Below are 19,509 nucleotides of genomic sequence, written 5' to 3'. Positions count from 1 at the left end.
AGTGGAGGATGTCTTGGTCAAGGTGGACAAACTCATCTTCCCTGCTGATTTTGAATTTCTGGATTTTGAGAAAGATGAGAAGATTCCCATCATCTTGGGAAGACCATTCTTGGCTACAGGCCGAACTATGATCGATGTGCAAAAAGGAGAGCTTAAGATGAAGGTTCAAGATTAGAAGGTCACTTTTAATGTGTTCAAGGCAATAAATTTACCCACAGATAAAGAGGAGTCTTTAAAGTAGAGCGGGTCGACTCTGTCGCGAATTCGGAGCTTGAGCAATTGCCAAAGTCAGATACCTTAGAGAGATCCTTAATAGGGGAATCAGTTATTGAAGATGAAGAAGGAGCCGAGCAACTGCTGGTTTTGAATGCACCTTCGTGGAAGAGAAAGTTGGATATGCCATTCGATTCTCTTGGGTTAGTAGAGCTGAAAATTTCTCAGGAGCGTCTCGATCCGTCTATTGAAGAAGCTCCCACAATTGGGCTCAAACCGCTGCCAAATCATTTGATGCATTTTTAGGTGCACCCCCTGATAAGGGGTTGAAATATATCTATGATAATCTACAGGGCGATCGGACGGTTCCTTCCTTGCTTACAGATGGTCCGTCTCGTACACCACAGATAGTTGATAGGTTTGGTCTTGGTGATGCGCAGTATAGAAGGTTAATTCGGCATATTGAGGCCATGCATGACATTCACCGATGTTTTGCTGAAGATTTGACACACGCTCTCGGTTCTATTTTCCGAGACATTGGTGTCAAGGTTGATTGGCCACCCAATCCTCCACCCGAAGAGGGTGATCCTTCCGCTAGATAGGTATGCCTTGTATCCTTATTATTACCTTCAATGGGGACATTGAAAATTTTAAGTTTAGGGGTGATAATGTAAGGATTAGTAGTTTGTGTGTGTCCATATAGATTCATATTGCATGTTTATTTGTAGTATTTGCCGTTTCATTCATATGTTTTTATGATTTGTTATTTAGGTTATTTTTTTTGCATATTTTGTCATGTTATTATGTTTCATGTAGTTGCATTTGCATGCATATAACATGATCCCTTAGGTTGCGCTGTTTCTGATTGATTTGTTGATGTTAATTTGAGTGTGGTGACGTCGAATAAAGGGATGTTTAAGTCCTAATGATTTGAATTGCATGCTCAGAAACAGAATTCATTCACAAGTCTTATAGGTTGCTTTCGAACTAGATCATGATCATACTTGTTTGCTTGTTGAGATTTAATCACTTGATAATACTTGAAATTTGTGTTATTCCCGTAATGACGAAGTAACACTGTTTTTTTTAAACTAGGGAAAAACATGGATTTCATTGCTTGTTGTGAATATAGTTAGGCGTCAAATAGCTAGTAGCCGTCTCATATTTTTATGAGTAGTCTAGGGTTGAATGAGATGAAGCGAAACACACTCATTCAGAATCGTTAAAAGAAAAAAATGAAAGAAAAAAAAGAAAATAAAAGAAAATAAAAACATTGTGTTGTAGGGGAGCTCTTTAATACTCGAGCAATTAAGTTATAGGGGACTTTGTGCCAGTGACCTAAGGCTTGTATAGTCTGGGATCCGCTAACCTAACGCTCGCTACATGGGTATTATTGTATAAGTCTTTTGGGACCTCATTCATTGCATGGTAAAATAAGCATTTATTTTGTGATTTGTTCTATGTTATAGCATGAATCCTTGTCTAACTCTAGTAAAATTGAGGTGTTGTGAGTCATTATGTGTCTATCGTTCATTCTTTTTATAAACTTGTGATTATTTTGGCAAGGAATAAGATATGATTATTGATCCAGTGATGAGAGTATATCTGTTAAGCATCGCACACACGCACGTTTCTGACTTGTAAGTTGGTTTGTGGGATTTATTTGAACTCTGTTTCGAATAATTGCATTCCTAGAAACATTGCTTATTGATTGGTTATAGTTATTCCGAGGGGATCGTTGCATTTTCACGTAGTTGCATTCAAGAATTTGTTTTGTTTTTAGTGTGAGTTTGTTTATGATTAAGGACAATCATCAATTTAAGTTTGGGGGTGTGATAAGTGGAATTTATATCCACTTGGAATGCTTCATTTCGGCTTAAGTTGGTGTTTTGGACTCAAGTACTTGGTATATTTGATGTGTTTTGTGTAATTGCGTTGCAGGGCACTAGTAGGATGTGGAAAGGAGCTTTACAATGATTTTATGCTAATAAGAGATCAAATTTTGAAGTCTGGACCATTCTCAAATTAAAGAGAATCTCGTTATCTTCGCGCGGATTGTTGAATCGCCTAATTCTGATGAACAAAACTCAAGATACGGCCAAAAGAAGAAACTGCGGAAAATCACAAAGGCGAGGCGCACCCACGCCCGTTTGGCAGAAAAAGAGCACGCCCGCGCCCGTTTGGCAGAAACAGAGCGCGCCTGCGCCTATTCCAGAGCGCCCGAGCCCTTCAGAATGGTACAGAATCCTGATTTGTGTGGAATTTGATGATTTTAAGAGTCCAGGTCTGCTTGGGGCATATATATAAAGATAAAAAGATGTTTTTATCAAGAAGGAAGCCAGGGAGAACATTAAGAAGACCTAGAGCACATGAGACAACTAAGGAGAAGAAGAATTAGTTTCATACTTTTGTATTCTTCGATATAGGTGATACTTTGGATGCTTGTTTTGTTCTTATTCTAAACCCTAGTACTTTATATATTCTTGCGTAGTTTTCTGAACTTATTTATTGTCATATTTTCATTGGAACCCATGGTGACGATGCGTTCGATCATGAACTAATCGTTTTCATGGGGTTCTAGCGGATTTACTTATAGATTTCAATAGTTGATTGTTCTAAATCTTTAGTGTGTGGTGATTTATGATTTCCTAGTTTGGTTGTGCTTATTCGTCTTTGATGCGTAGCTAACATCTAAGATTGTTTGTTAATCTCTATTGAAGCGATAGTGAATATAGATGTTTAGAACTTGCCATGCTAGCATAGGTTTATGTATGAATTGACATGCATGATTCATAGTATAATTTTAACCATCTTACACACCCTATGTAATCATAATAGATAACCTGATCTTCAACCGTTATGTTTCAAAATCTATAGACATATAGGGTCTAAGCATAATTGATGTCTACTTAACTTCTATCTTGATTGTGGATGCTTAGTAGTAGGGTATACGTATATCGAAAGATAGCGTATACTAGTTTTGTGTTATCTGATTAGTTATCATCACCATCGCCTACTATTTATAAAGACATAAACTTTGAATGAAGTATTTAATAAAGTTAGAATCCCATATTTTATTCTCATATAAGTAAATCACTTTTAATCTCTTAGTTAATGCATGCTAGTATAATCTCTTAAGTAGTTAATCAACTCAAAATTGTTACTTGTCTTAGCTGTGAACAATAATCATACATTGTTGCATAAGTGCATAATCTAAACTTAACCTAAACCAGTCTCTGTGGGAACGAACTCGACTTAAATCTTATACTACTTGTGATCACGTACGCTAGCGTGTATTTCCGCGTGTGTTTTATTGCGAACAAAACCTTTGCCACGTGATTACACCATCTTATTCTAAATTTTTGGTGGATTCCCACCAGAAATTTGCCTCATCTTTCAGACTTGCATATTCAGTCTTCTTATTTTTACCAACCTCTGCCAAAACAAAGGCTTTTCCTATCTTTTTTATCCAAGACTTCGCTTTAAGTGGATCTGTTGTTCCCGTAAATTCCGGTGGGTGAAGGGACTGGAAAGCTTTAAAGCTTCCGAATCGAGGAGCTTAGGGCTGCTGGTGTAAAGCAGCGGTTTGCAGCTGAGGAAGGTGGAGAATTTGAGTCATGGTAGGATTCTCTTGATCCTGACCTTGAGTCTGGTTACCCTAATCTGGGTTGGTTAGTGTAGTTGACATCTTTTTCTGATGAATAGACAAGCAACTTATTAAGCAGTATGCTAGCATGACAATACATCATAAAATAACATCTTATAGACTTTCTTCTTCCTCATTAATAACTGTTAAGCATTGCTTCTTCCCTTTTTCAATTCTTTTTTAGAATTCAATATTTAAAATGTTTACCACATGCAACCCTATTGCTACATAAGTTGCTCGTCATATCATTGGGATCGTAGGGTAAGAGTTCATGGGATTATTGTGAAGCATAGGTATTATTTGAAACGATATGTAAACATGTATGAAGTGAACACCAAAGTACTATAATGTTATGAGAAGGAAATGCGTAGAAGAATAATGGTCAAGGTTTTAAAACCACGTTCGAAATGAAGGATAAAGAAAAACGATAACATGGCTACATGATCAAACAAGGAAAATAATTTTGGGAAAATATCCCCTTAAGTACCACCAGCTGCAAACCAACTACTACCCTAATTATATTAAATCTAAAACAACTAAGGGGTCTCAACTAAACTCTATATGAGTTGAAAACACACACTTAACTTAGGGGTCTCCCTAAAATAATCTTATCTTAACTTGTTTCAGGGACCAAAACCTGTAGCTCTAATACCAACCTGTAACGTCTTCCCAATCTGGGGTCTAAATTGGGGAGTCACTTCTCACAATTAACAATATTATCAAAATATAATTATTCAACCCCTTTACGCACAAGGATCTTAAACAAATTATGGTATAAAATAAGTTACAACTACTAAGGAACAATAAAAATTATTACAAACCCTTACTGAATATCATAGTTATAACTCCGAAAGGGAATTATACAAACCAAACCCAAAGGTACTGATAATAGCGATCTAATTCAACATAGCTTGCTCCCAACTATTTTTCATGCGTGTTCCCTACCTCAGCTGGTATAGCGATTCTAACAATACGGAGAGGACCACTATAGATATTCTTAACAGCCGTGCCTAAGCCTGACCATCTTCCTCATGCTTAACTGTCAAGGTTAGATAAATAAAAAAGTGAGCCACAGAAACTCAGCAAGTAACTAAGTTAAACAAACATGCTAAACTATTTAACAGAATAAGATAAGGGCCAAGGTTAGAAGGGTCTTAAAAGAGATTTCAAGAGCAGGTTCATTCCAAGGTAGTCCCTTTACAACCATTACTTTATAAAAATATTTCCTTGCTCAAAACTTTCATAAAACTTTCCTTTATCAAAGCAATACTTTTCAAATCAGTTCTTTTCATTAACACTTTTCTTTCATTCATGAAATCATTTAATTTTCAAGAAAATGGTTTAATTATCTGAACACTAATGTACATAAAACAATTTTACTCAAATGGAGTGCATGACGCTCTGGACTGCAAGGGTGATCAGCCACGCACAATCCCTATACCGAACTTTACAGCCCCTCTAGACGTGGATAGGGTACCCACAAGCCTATATATTCAGCCTTTCAAATGCCAACCTCACTGGTGTTCATAATGTATCAGTCCTCACTGGTCTTCATAATGGACCGGCGTCACTCGACCACTACTTACACTTCCAATTATTGAAAATCTGTAAAAAAAATCAATGAATATAAATCCTTCATTTCCAATATGCTTTTCATTTTAAAATCTTTACCATACCTTTGAAATCATTAAGACTTTTTCAAGTCTGAAACTATTTTTAATTTCAATTTCATAAAACCTTGTTACATTGCAAGGGTAGGGTATACCAAAAGAATCATCATTCAGAGGATCAAAGGTATTATCAACTTGAAAGAATTTGAATCTGAAATAAGGTATAATATTTAACAAAAATGAAAGAAACAAGTTACATCAATCTACAAGGCTAATTGAAGGGTGACGGTAGGTATTCAGTTGTAACATAGAATCACAACATAGGAGGCAAGGGTTGAAATGTTACTTGCCTTATTCGTTCCCTTTCTTGACCACAGAACCTACTTTCCTATCACCTAGTGGGGCCTTTCCTTTCCGAAACGGAGTTTTCTCACTTTCCGAATCTGCACACATAAATACACTATTTTAGTATCTTTGTAGTCAATCGTCATTCACCTTGAACGTCTAAAACTATTCTACCCATACGATATCAAATCCTGACTCATTTTTATACGTACTATCTCAACATACAAACAGATAGGGGCTCACGTACTTTGAAATTCAGTTCATTAATTATTTTCAGAAATACATATAATCTTCGTTACAGAAAATATGGTCATCAAACTCTTTTCGCAAAATATTTCACCATGATATGAAAGTAGTTTTCGTAAAATATTTATAAATATATAATTATACAATCGATTGATATTCCCGATAATTACAGGATACGTTCCCGTATTTCCGAAATTAATTTCTCGGAAATCGGACAACGTTTACTCTATTTATTGGATTACTAGTCGATATCATATCGACACGCTCAACAACCATCAACACAATTAACAATCCAAATCAACCACAATTCACAACCCAATCGCTAATTACAATTATAATATTTACAAACAACTAACTCGAACTCCGAAAACAATTTACAAACTATTATTTTATAAATTTGTAGGACTCAGTTAATACATCACGGTCCACCGTCGGCTCGCCGAAACTCATCGTTAACGATGGCAAAATTCGGTGGTGCCCGTTTATTTCGGGTTTCCAACACGAACTCCACCGATAATTAATAAATTTTTTCGATCGCAAATAAATTTATTTCATTGAAATAATCAAATAAATTTATTTCTTGCAAAAATACAAAAATCCCAAATTACTACTCGCACAAATTAACTGGCAGAACAACTTCACAATCGAAAAATAGCAAACGGGAAAAAAACAGTTTGCAACCCAGAAACAAGGCAACACAACACCCTCAACTGGTATACACACACAAGCATAAGTGTGTGTATATATATATAAATGAGCAGAAACGAAATCAAGGAAACCGGAAACCGAACAGGGAGGAGGGAGAGGGAACAGAGAGATGAAAGAGGCGTGGAAGATAAATTGAGGAGAGAGAGACATGAGCGAGAGAGAACAGAGATTGAAGAGAGAACATAGTGAGTTGTGTGGGTGTGTCTGTGTTTATCCCTTCTTTTTCCTTCTTTCCTTTCTTGCTCTGCCCTGTAGCACATCCCTTCTGAGAAACAGACACGTATCAATTGGATTAATACGAACGTTCCTGCAACCTGGTTTTATCCCGTACTTTGCGACTTAACGAACAAACTTGTAGGTGAAAATAACCCGAAAAATTATCAAAATAGTTTTAAAATTCTCGGAATAATTAGTAAAATAAAAATTTAATGATTTTAAAAATATTTTTGAATTGTGCATCAGACCTGCATTTTGCGATTTAACGAACAAATATGCGGGTAAATATAACCCGAAAAATTTCCAAAATAATTCTAAAATTTTCGAAATATTTAAAATTTACAAAAATATAAGTTTCATAATTTTTGAAACAATCCTGAATTTACTTTTAAATTTGCACTTAAATACAATCAAAAAACCATTTAGGGATAAATAATTGACGAAATACTACTTTCTAAATTTCATAAATTCCTATAAATATTTATTGAAATTATAAGGTCATGAAAATAATTTTAAAGGTAATTTCAATATTTATGAAAATAAATCTTCCACAAATCATTTTTAAAATTAGAAACAAAACAATACGACTCGACAATTAATATGATAAATATTTTCGAACACAATTGAGTCAAACCTCACATAATCACACATTCCTCAATAGAAGCTACATGCTTCCATTTAATTTTCATATTAAATAGTAAATATTCTCACTTTTTCATTTTCGTTATATATACAAAAATCCGACATCTTTATCGGTCACATCTTCAGCTTATTCATTTAATTGTATCAACACATACGGGTCACTTAATCATGTACTCACGTGATTAATCGTAAAAGTTATGAATTAGTCACTTTTCTTTTAATTCTCATAAATTATGAGTTTTCAATTTCTTGCTCACTAACTCCAAATTAATAACAATTAGTAGTATATCATATAAAAATATAAAATAATATATATTTTTATTTTCTAATACACATTCATATATAATATTCGAAAATACAAGTCGCGAAATCCCTCAATATTACAGATTTTTCGTTTTGTAATATATATGTCCAATTGTAGTGCTATCACTTTTGTAAAGTGATTTTTGTTCTGAATCTTTGTTCCGTTATAAGAACAACTAAGTAGGCTAATTCTCTTTGGCAAAAAAAAAAAAAAAAAAGGAGTTCTTCCGCTTTAGTTTTGTCACATTTGGGTTATCTCTCTTTTTTTAAAACCAATTGGGTTTGCAAAGCCATACATATTGTATCCGCAGTAGCACTGGCTAAATTAATAATCATTGTTGATATAATCCGGGTTCGATCCCCGGCTGCGGAGCTTCTATTTTTGTTCTTTACTTTTTGCTCTTATCATCTTGTGTGTTTCTGAGACTACCTTCTTGCAACATCTGATATCTACATATTTAATCAATGAACTTTAAGATTTTAACTGCCCCTTACAAATTGAACATATGAAGTTCAGGTATGTTACTTCATGAGACAGTTTTGTTCTGCTGCTCATGTCTTGTTCATATACGTTTCGATGAATTTGAACTGGGATATGTTTAATCTGCCCTCGTCGTCTAGGCTTACTATTTTCGAATGAGACCATAAGTTGCAGAAGCCCTTCTAAATCAACTGGTTGCAAACAACTGCACATAGGACCGAATCTTCGTTTACTATACCTATATTCAAATATAAACATGATGGGCACTTATCGACCAATTTAAATTCAAGAAACACAAATAGGTTGATTTAATTGCTAGCTGATTTAATTGCTTCACCGCAGATAAAACACTACAAGCTTCTTGGTTATGTTTTCAGATCAGAATAAAGATGATCACAGCTTCAATATCATCAGGCATATTTCTGCTGCTGCTTCAATATCATCCTTACCTGTTTATCATATCATTCACTAAAAAATAGGTAAAAAACATATATAGACTACCATACAGAACTGAATACCTGCTTAAGTTACACTGAAGGAGAACATTCAAGAAGTTTAATAGTTTATTGTAGCAGGTCTTGAGAAAAAGAGAGGATGAGAGAAGTACACACATGACTACACAAAAGAGTCTCCAGATTGAAAGTACTTGAAATTAATATGAATCATGCTCAACTGGATCATAGTAACTCCCAGAAGCCAGCATTAACAAACAGAAAGGATAGTAGGAGATGTAACGTAATATAGTATGGGTGGAGGTATAAGGTAAATTGAGTGGAATGAAGAGTGATAGAAGACATGCAAGAGATATTATTCCCAATATCAAAACAACATTGGCAAGCCAGACGAGTTTGCTAACCACAAGATACACGCCTGCCATAAATGCCAACGACATCATTGTGAGAGAGATCCCCAATAATGGTATTGCCACTTTAAGAGCATTGAGCACCAATGTAAGATCACCTAACTGTGCCCAGATCAGGGTGACAGCCACCATAATGGCACTATACAATGCTATAGTGTCACAAATCACGAATACCTGAAAAGTGATCTTATTTAGTAAAGTGGCCATGCCCTCGTCTGGCTCAGAATTGCTGTAGCCACCAGGCATAGTGAAACCAGCTGCAAAGGTCACCGTAGCTACAAGGGTTGACACCAGCAAGAGAGTGTTGACCCTATCCTTGCTGTAATCCATGTCATATGGCTCGTTTGTTGCAGACTTTAGTCTGTCCAGTTTGGGCTTGTTCTGAAGCTTTGCTTTTTCAGTTCCAGCAGACTTTAGTGCCATCCATGTTAATCGCTACACAGGACATAAGTATGTAAGTTTTATTTTTATTAAGACCTCTCTTGCTACATACATATATCTCTTCAATGTATAGGATCTCCCTTATATATTTTAGACTTTGTTGCTCCGAATAATTGTGAAGGACACATCACTTTAGGCGAAAATAAAGTACATTGATCGTATTATCCTATAAATGCTACCAAGTATACTTTACAGCAAATATATACCTGTCTATAGGAAGTCATTGCTTCCATTTTTTCTTCAGCAGAATCTATAGCCGTTAAACCTTCGAGGTTCACAAGCCCTAGGTCAACTCTTTTATCCCATGTCAGGGAACTTAAAACTTCTGGATGCCAATTGATTGTTGCCAGATGCAAAGGTGTGTTGCCATCCTTATCCTTTTCATTTAAAAGCAAATCAAGCTCTGGGGTACTAAGAATGTACCTCACAACACTGTCTTTCCCATACATAGCTGCAACGTGAAGAATATTTTGATTATCATCATTCACAAACTCTTTCGCATCTGGACAATGCTGAAGCAATTTCTTAAGTATCCCAACATGGCCGTTTTTTGAAGCAGAATGCAGAGGGTAGAATCCATAAGCATTCTTTTCATATATGTCCATTTTAAATTTGTGAACTAAGAATTCGACGCCCTCTAAAAAATTAAGTGCTGCTGCATGATGAAGTGGAGTTTGCCCATACTCATCTTTGACATGTATAACTGCAGGCTTTATTTTTCCGACTTTTTGCAACAGTTCTGGAGATTGCAATGAATAATATATATGAATCTAGAATATTGTTAAATCACATAAATCAAACTATAATAAGTTAATAACAAAATAGAACTTAAAGTGTGTAGAAATACCTATATTCCTTGCTGTTACCGTGGCATGGACCAGAGATTTTCCCTTTGTAATTGCTTCATCTAGAATATATTGATTGGTATAGGAGAGCCTGGTGATTAATATAGTTTTAGCGCAGTTGATTTTCTTAGCTTCAATTGCCATGTATAATGCTGATTTGCCCTGCTTATTTACATAAAATGCATCTTCTATATTTGCTTCAATGAGGTACTCTGCAACCTTTTCATGATTATTCTTCACTGCTTCATGCAAAGGTGTATTACCATCATCATTTACATCAACCCTTTCTCCCAATTTACCATATGGTGTCTCATCATTCCTCTCTAAATCAACATCAAGTGAAGAGTCCTTTTTCAATTGGTCAATCTGGAATCTTACAAGGACATCAACTACGCCTAGGTGACCAGCGCTAGCAGCCATGTGGAGGGCTGTGTCGCCCCTGTGATTTCTTTTGCTGAGCAAGGTCTGGAAATGGTGGACAAGAAACCCTGTGAGATCCTCGTTTCCAAAATTAGCTGCCACATGAAGCACGGTATTTTTTTGAGGAGTCATCTGGTTGTAAATTGTCGATGGGGTCTTTAAAGCATTAATGAATCCATCAATATTTCCTTTCTTTGCAGCTATGTACAATCGAAGATTCATAAAATGTGGATCTGAATCATGATTAGGAACTTCATCTGATTTTTCAACCTTTTCAGCATCCAGCAATTGTTTCAACCTTTTATGTCTTCCTTCCCAGAGCTTAGATTTTTTTACATCTTCAATTTTCAGCAGTAATGGATTTTTTATCCCATATTGTAGGAAATGGACCCCCTCAAGAAAGCCTATTGCTGATGCAAACTCAAGCGGATCAAGTCCCTCGTCGTCTTTCAGAAGAGTTAGCTTAGGTTCTTTCTCTGTTAGTTTTTGTAATATCACTGCGATTGAAGATTAATATCTATTAAAAACAATATTAACATGCATTTGCTATATCAAAATTATCAATAATGGCATGTCTGCTTAAAGAAACATATGCAATATATATAGCCATCCCATGTAAGCTGTATGGGTTGATACAATCATCTAATGATTTAGACAATAGTTCAATTTATGTAGCCATCCCATGTAAGCTGTATGGGTTGATACAGTCATCTATTGTTTAGGCTGCCTGGCTAAAATTAACATAGTACGACTAGGTAGCGAAAACATGAGTGACCAAAATTTACAGTCAGACCAGATACAGGGACACGATCCACATATAATTAGAAACTCTATTCAACATTTTTGTGGATATGTACACTGTAAAATCAATGTGACAAGACGTACCTATATTCCTTCCCATTATGGCGGCATGTGGAAGAGATTTTCCATGGACAAGTTGTTCACGTAGAAGATGCATACGTTCTGATCTTCCATTTAATATATTGTTGACATGCTCAGTGTTGCCAGCTGCAATGGCCATATATAATGGCGATTTTCCTTGTTTATTTACATAATAAGCTGCTTCCACATTCTGCTTTATCAAGTACTCTGCAATATGTTTATGATCATTAAGCAATGCTTCATGTAAAGCCGTATTGCCCTCATCATTCACCAGTACCTTCTCCTCTAACCTTTGTTTAACTAAGGCCACACGTTCTTCATCGGTCAGCACCCTACAATCGTCCCAGTTAGAGTTACGATACAGACTATCTTGGTGAAAACTTAAAATGATATCAACACCACCTAAATGCCCCCCTCTGGCTGCCAAATGTAATGCAGAATCAGCTTTGTGGTTCTTGCATGTGATTAAAGTACGAAAATGGTGAACGATGAAACCAGTAAGCTCCTCGTGCCCGTAATTAGCTGCCACATGAAGAAATGTATCTCTATGAGGATCGGTCAACTGGCTGAAAGTTGTTAACAAAGGTAGATCTTTCATTTTAGTAAATTTTTCCAGGCAGGTGATAAACTTGTCCACATCTCCAACCTTTGTACCTTTGTAAATTTTATGACTACGAAAGCAGTAAAGAAGTTTCCTCCCAAGTCCTACCCCTCCGTCCCAGCCATTTTGGGCACCGAATACAACTATATTATAATAGCTGAAATAGAGATAATTTGGTTTAACGATAATTTCCTAATTTTGATTATTACAAAAATAGATAAATAGTGTTATATATCTAATAAACTGCTAAATTATTAAACCACTACTAAATATAGTATACTTATCCTACTAAACTACGAATACAACTTATCCTATTATTAAAAAATATAAATAATAGTGTTACATATTTGCTAAACTACTAAATTGTTAAAATACTAGAAATAGTCTATTTATTCTACTAAATTACGACCACATGTTATTCTTTTATTTTTATTATAAATTTATAATCATTATATATTTATATAAATATTTTAAAAATATAATATAACTTGATAAATAAAAAATTTAAAATATTAATGGAAGCTCGTGCATCGCACGGGATTTATACTAGTAATATTAAAAACGGAACATTAAAAATTTGGTTGTTGGTCGTTCTATTATATTTAAAATAGGACACTTAATATTATATTTAAAACAAGACTCCTAAAATTACTCGCCTATCAATTTTATTATATTTAAAATAGGACACTTATATTATGACACTTAATATTATATTTAAAATAGGACACCTAAAATTAATCGTCTGCCAATTCTATTATTTTTAAAATAGAAAACTTATATTATATTTCTATCTATACTATTATATTAAAAACGAAATATTGAAAATTTAGTTGTCGGTCGTTGTTGAACGTTAGATTTATTATTAAAAATTTGTATTATTTAAGAGGTATAAGGTTCAAATTCTACCGCCAACATATTAAGTGCCTGTTTGGGGATTATATTTGCATCATATATGGGCTAAAAGCCCAATTCATTTTACTCGGTACTGTTTGGCAATCTCATTTTTCAGCTTCCATTTCACCATTTCTGATCATAATTTATAAGTTGGGAGGCATGTACTTTCTTCATTTCATTCTCATTTAATCCTGGTTTTCTTTTTAAACTTTAGCTTTTATTTATCAACAATTAAATTAGGTAGGTTTATTCTATTTTTACTATATGTTTCAGGAGAGCCGCCACTCAGGTTGTTGTCGTTAGTATTTTTTTTATCATTTTATTGATATAGATGTTTCGGTATTGTTATAATGTTAGAATATATTTTTCAAACTTTTAGTTTATTGAGAATATTTATGCTTTAAAATTTATTTTTTAGTTGAAGTCCATGTATTTAAATCATTGTAATAAGTAATTTTAAATTTTAAATTCTTGTATAAAAGTTATTATATAATTTTTAAAACTTTTTTTTAAAAAAATTATAACTTATAAGTTATGATTTACCAAACACAATATCAACTTATAAGTTACTTATACGTAAAATTATCCAAACACCTAAATAACTTTTAAGTTACAATTTTCATATCACTTATATGTCACTTTTCAACTTTAAGTTATAAGTTACATTTTTTAAGAAACCCCAAACGGGCCCTAAAATTATAAAAAAAATAGTATTCTTTAAGAGGTATAATCAAAATTAGAATTTATAATATATATGATAAAAACAACCGTGCATCGCACGGGTTATATACTAGTATATATATACTATATTTTAATAACCGGAATGGGGTATAATTTGGTTCAACGGTAATTTCTTAATTTTGGTTATTAAGAAAAAATAAATAAATAAAGTGTTATATATCCGTAAAAGTACTAAATTATTAAACTACTACACATAGTCTACTTATCCTACTAAATGTTGGGCTTGCTGAGCATGCCAACTCCACATTAGTATGATATTGTCCGCTTTGGGCCGAGCCCACACGGGTTTATTTTTGGGCACCTCCCAAAATGCCTCATACTAATTGGAGTTATCTGGCTGCTTATATTCTAGCAAACTGCCCCACCCACAAACGATGTGGGACAACTCCTAACAATCTCCCCCTTCACACATCGGGCCCGATACCTGTCGATTCTGCCACCTTCAGTGTGACCAGACTCCCCCTCGACCCATACTGAAAGTCCATCTGGCTATCTGCTCCCCCTAGGCCCATATTGGAAGGCCCGTCCGCCTTTTCCTTGAGCCCATACTAGGTAACCCATCTGCCTCCTCCTAGGTCACTTCCGAAGCCATCTGAGATTGTTCTGGACCGTTTATAACCTGAAGCTCTGATACCACTTGTTGGGCTTGCTGAGCATGCCAACTCCACATTAGTATGATATTGTCCGCTTTGGGCCGAGCCCGCACGGGTTTATTTTTGGGCACCTCCCAAAAGGCCTCATATTGCTTGGAGTTATCTGGCTGCTTATATTCTAGCAAACTTCCCCTCCCACAAACGATGTGGGACAACTCCTAACAATCTCCCCCTTCACACATCGGGCCCGACACCTCTCGATTCTGCCACCTTCAGTGTGACCAGACTCCCCCTTGACCCGTACTGGAAATCCATCTGGCTATCTGCTCCCCCAGGCCCATACTGGAAGGCTCGTCTGCCTTTTCCTAGGTCACTTCTGGAGCCCAATTGAGATAATTCTGGACCGTTACAACCTGAAGCTCTGATACCACTTGTTGGGCTTGCTGAGCATGCCAACTCCACATTAGTATGATATTGTCCGCTTTGGGCCGAGCCCGCACGGGTTTATTTTTGGGCACCTCCCAAAAGGCCTCATACTGATTGGAGTTATCTGGCTGCTTATATTCTAGCAAACTGCCCCTCCCACAAATGATGTGGGAAAACTCCTAACACTAAACTACAACTACACCTTATCCTATTATTAAAGAAATAGTGTTATATATCCGCTAAATTGCTAAATCGTTAAACTACTAGATATAGTATACTTATCCTACTAATTAGCTGGGGATTTAGGGTCAACAGTGGCATTAGAAGGAGGGGAGCTTCTTTCAAACAAACCAATGGAAGAAAATAGTCCATGCCACCAACATCAAACAGAGATGTCGAAAAACGTGCCCGAGGTTCAAGCCCCGACTACCAAAGACGTCAAAAGTATATCAAAAAATCAGATCTAAAAAAGAAAATAGTGATGCAACCCCAGGCCTTACTATTTGATCAGGAGGACGTCGTTTTCGGTGAAAGGTCAACTCAGTCAGATCCCGTCGACAGGAAAAAATGACCTAAGGGCCGTGAAAGGATGCTTGTCGAAGCCTCTACAGGATAAAAAGTTTTGTCCAGCGATATGTGTTTGTATCTCGATAAGAAACAGCGAGCTAAAGGCAAAGATGTAGAGGAAGAAGATGATGTAGTTCCAGAAGACGACGAAGAGCTCGAGTTACTAGAAAGAGAGCGTAAGCTGCTAACAAAAAAATCAAACATAAAAGGGAAATAATGCGCTTACATCGCGAGTTGTCCGAGGTCTCAGAATATAGCAAGTCTCTAGAATATCAAACTGAAGAATATGACTCCATTTGGCTCCCATCGAAGCAGTCGACCTTCTCTGAGTATGAAGAATCAGCAGGATCCTTTTATTCAAAAAGAAAACAAGAAAAAATGAAAGAGGGCAATGCTTCCGATGTGGAAGAGAGTCAATACGCGAGCTCGAAACGTCATCAGACCTCAAAGCTCTCGAAGTTAGCAGATGACTTAACTTTCATAAAAAACTATATTCAAACTCTAAGTGGAGGTATCAAAGTAGCGGATAAAAGCACCCTCTCAATCAAGATCGAAAATGCCAAAATTAAAACAGATTTAAAAGTCCCGCCTATTGACTCCTTCGATAGATCTATGAACCCATCAGACTTCATCAATTTATTTGACGGAAGAATGGACTTCTTTAGCCACTTAGAGGTAGCTCGATGTCGATTCTTCTCTACTTGTATTAAAGGCACAACGCTAAATTGGTTTAACAATCTTTAACCTTGTTCGATTGATTATTGGGCTATTTTGAAAAGCAAATTCAGAACCCGTTTCTTTAGCAAAAAATGAGGCGAAAAAATAATAGCCTCACTCATTACCGTCTATCAGTGTTCGAACGAATATCTGAGAGCATATGTAACTTGTTTCCGGGCTCACATTGCCGAGATCACAGACTTCGCCGATCCTTTGGCTGTTAATTACCTCATAGTTGTCATCGATAGGTCACGACACAGTCAGCTCCTTGAAGAACTTTTCGAGAAATATCCCAAAACGCTATAAACGGCCATCAAGATTATTAAGAATAGATTGACTCTCCAAGAGGCTGTAGGGAGCATTTAGCATTCTCGGTCCTCAAAAGCTCAATATACGGACTTATTATAGAGAAGAATGTGAAGTACTTATTATTGTTGTCACTCAATTGATTTAATTTTCAATATAGATCAAAGTTAAACACAAAACGAGTCAAATCACAACGTCTAATGAAATCAATAAAACCACTTATTTGGTGAGTAATCTACTAAAAATCAATATATTTGTTTAAGTTATGTTAATCAAAAAATTGAAGATCATATCTTTGAAGTACTCGCAGCATTTTCTTCATTATTTATCAGATTTATATATAATTGCATTTTCTGTGTAAAAATACATGACATGACACAATTTAGCACATCTTATCGATGAAAAAGAACACTAAATGTAAACATATATTTTACAGAAAGATGATAACCTTTTCTTCTTCTTCTTGCTCTCAAGGGTCTCCGCTGGCTCACCAAATAATCTCTCTTAACATTTCCGAGCAAAGCATCTTTCTAAGCATCTTTCTCAGAGGAATGATTACAAAATAGTTGTATGTAGTTTTTTAATCATGTGCTTGGTTGCTATTGTAGGATTTTATCTATCACAGAAGCATGGTAAAACATTTTCGTTGATATAAAATCCATATAATACGCATACAGATCATAATTTAAATCGAGGGATCGTTTCTAACCTTTAAAAGCGATCCAAGAACTACGAGCGGAGATCCTTAGCAGCTGCTCCTCAAGTGTGAAACACTCCACCGGTATCCACCAAGAAATCGATGTAATGGAGGAGGAGGAGGTGGAGAGAATTAGGGATTTGTAAATTTTTAGGTTGAGGCAAAGATAGGGTTTATAATAGTATATTTATAGGCAAAATTTTCAGCTGAAAATTTTCCCATAAAATATTATTATTATTAACACTTTATTATTCTCACTAATAATTAAAACACCTTTTAATTATTAACCTTTTTCTAAATACTTTAGAAATAATTCTCTCTCTTGATTTAATTTCCAAAAATTAAATTCTTAATTAATAATATTAAGAACTTTTCTTAATTAATTTATAATCAATTAAATCTCATTTAATCAATTATTAAATTTGCCAATTAATTATTTATTTCATAAATAAATAATTATCAGCCATTATTAAAAGAAAGCTTACAAATATTATAAATATTATGTTGTTTAACATGCATTATAATTTTGTATAAAATAGTTGAATTTTATTGTAGAAAAGATAATAATTTTAAATCCTTGTTACAATTAAACAAATAAGTATAATTCCGGTCATATTTTTGAAATAATGTCCTTTATGTAATAGAGTTTTGTTTACTTTTATCAATCTTATTTGTTGTGATTTTTATAAAGAAATTAATTTTTTTAAGAACTTAATAGAAAAAGTTAAAATCTATTCGGCGTATTTCAAAAAAAAACTTTAAGAATATTAAAATATAAAAATATAAAAAATATAAAAAAGTAATTTTTTTATTAAATAATAAAAAGTAAATACATCATATATGAAAATATATGAATAAATTTATACAAAAAATTTGTCAGTGAAAAACAAAAAATTAATTCAATTTTTAAATACAGAAAATGAAAATAAGTTAAAAGTGTACAATTCCAGGACAATTATAACCATAGTGAGGGACAAAGTCATTAATATCGTAGAGCTGGCACTTCCATATCATTTTGTACAAAAATTATGTAACCAATTCTTTACATGTAGCATTACTCTTCTATAAAAATGAATTAAACTCATCCTTAAACTAGGAGAGACATGAAGTATCAGATCAACAATCACAAATAATCTTTAAAATTTTAACCCCTCGACTCGACCCTGGCTCTGTTGGCTCCGTCTTTATGAGTATGACTTTGCTTTTACGAGATTTCTAGGAATTTAAAGTGCTCGTCACTTCATTCGCGCAATGAAGTTTGTTATTTATAATATAAATAGGTATAAACACAATTCAAATGATTATAAATTTTTTCATATTTTCTAACTCAATAGCATCCATCTCATATATTAAAAAGCTTATAAGCAGCGTGATTATGAATCGATTTATTAATCGGCACTTTGTATTACCATCAATCTATATAATATTCGAAAATACAAGTCGCGAAATCCCTCAATATTACAGATTTTTCGTTTTGTAATATATATGTCCAATTGTAGTGCTATCACTTTTGTAAAGTGATTTTTGTTCTGAATCTTTGTTCCGTTATAAGAACAACTAAGTAGGCTAATTCTCTTTGGCAAAAAAAAAAAAAAAAAAAGGAGTTCTTCCGCTTTAGTTTTGTCACATTTGGGTTATCTCTCTTTTTTTAAAACCAATTGGGTTTGCAAAGCCATACATATTGTATCCGCAGTAGCACTGGCTAAATTAATAATCATTGTTGATATAATCCGGGTTCGATCCCCGGCTGCGGAGCTTCTATTTTTGTTCTTTACTTTTTGCTCTTATCATCTTGTGTGTTTCTGAGACTACCTTCTTGCAACATCTGATATCTACATATTTAATCAATGAACTTTAAGATTTTAACTGCCCCTTACAAATTGAACATATGAAGTTCAGGTATGTTACTTCATGAGACAGTTTTGTTCTGCTGCTCATGTCTTGTTCATATACGTTTCGATGAATTTGAACTGGGATATGTTTAATCTGCCCTCGTCGTCTAGGCTTACTATTTTCGAATGAGACCATAAGTTGCAGAAGCCCTTCTAAATCAACTGGTTGCAAACAACTGCACATAGGACCGAATCTTCGTTTACTATACCTATAT

General features: G+C 34.6%; 1 protein-coding gene and 1 long non-coding RNA gene across 3 annotated transcripts; both read right to left on the bottom strand.

The window, feature by feature from the left end:
- Positions 1–4,541: 4,541 nt before the first annotated feature.
- Positions 4,542–7,036, bottom strand: LOC141672273 (uncharacterized). Of its 2 annotated transcripts, none has more exons than XR_012555427.1 (3): positions 5,820–7,036; positions 5,290–5,464; positions 4,542–4,898 (listed from the first exon to the last, which is right to left on the bottom strand). It is a non-coding gene; the product is annotated as an uncharacterized LOC141672273 (long non-coding RNA). The 2 variants fall into 2 exon arrangements; XR_012555428.1 differs by having other exon boundaries at positions 4,545–4,898; positions 5,373–5,464.
- Positions 7,037–8,942: 1,906 nt separating this feature from the next.
- LOC141670396 (protein ACCELERATED CELL DEATH 6-like) lies at positions 8,943–11,510 on the bottom strand. Its single transcript, XM_074476215.1, has 3 exons — positions 10,561–11,510; positions 9,920–10,452; positions 8,943–9,707 (listed from the first exon to the last, which is right to left on the bottom strand). The coding sequence occupies exons 1-3, from the start codon at positions 11,198–11,200 to the stop codon at positions 9,063–9,065; spliced, it is 1,818 nt and encodes a 605-aa protein (XP_074332316.1). The 5' UTR covers positions 11,201–11,510; the 3' UTR covers positions 8,943–9,062.
- Positions 11,511–19,509: the final 7,999 nt, after the last annotated feature.

Source organism: Apium graveolens, chromosome 7 (genome assembly GCF_009905375.1).
Source record: "Apium graveolens cultivar Ventura chromosome 7, ASM990537v1, whole genome shotgun sequence".
Lineage (NCBI taxonomy): Eukaryota > Viridiplantae > Streptophyta > Magnoliopsida > Apiales > Apiaceae > Apium > Apium graveolens.
The sequence above is the reverse complement of the archived record's forward strand: the minus strand, read 5'-3'. Positions and strand labels throughout refer to the sequence as shown.

What these genes read in the sequence shown, in the direction of transcription:
- LOC141670396 (XM_074476215.1), bottom strand. Translation starts at nt 11,200, where the DNA reads ATGAATCTTCGATTGTACATAGCTGCAAAGAAAGGAAATATTGATGGA. An exon ending in GGTAACAGCAAGGAATATAG is followed by an intron (nt 10,453 to 10,560) that starts GTATTTCTACAC and finishes TGCAATCTCCAG; the next exon opens with AACTGTTGCAAAAAGTCGGA. An exon ending in CAATGACTTCCTATAGACAG is followed by an intron (nt 9,708 to 9,919) that starts GTATATATTTGC and finishes TGTCCTGTGTAG; the next exon opens with CGATTAACATGGATGGCACT.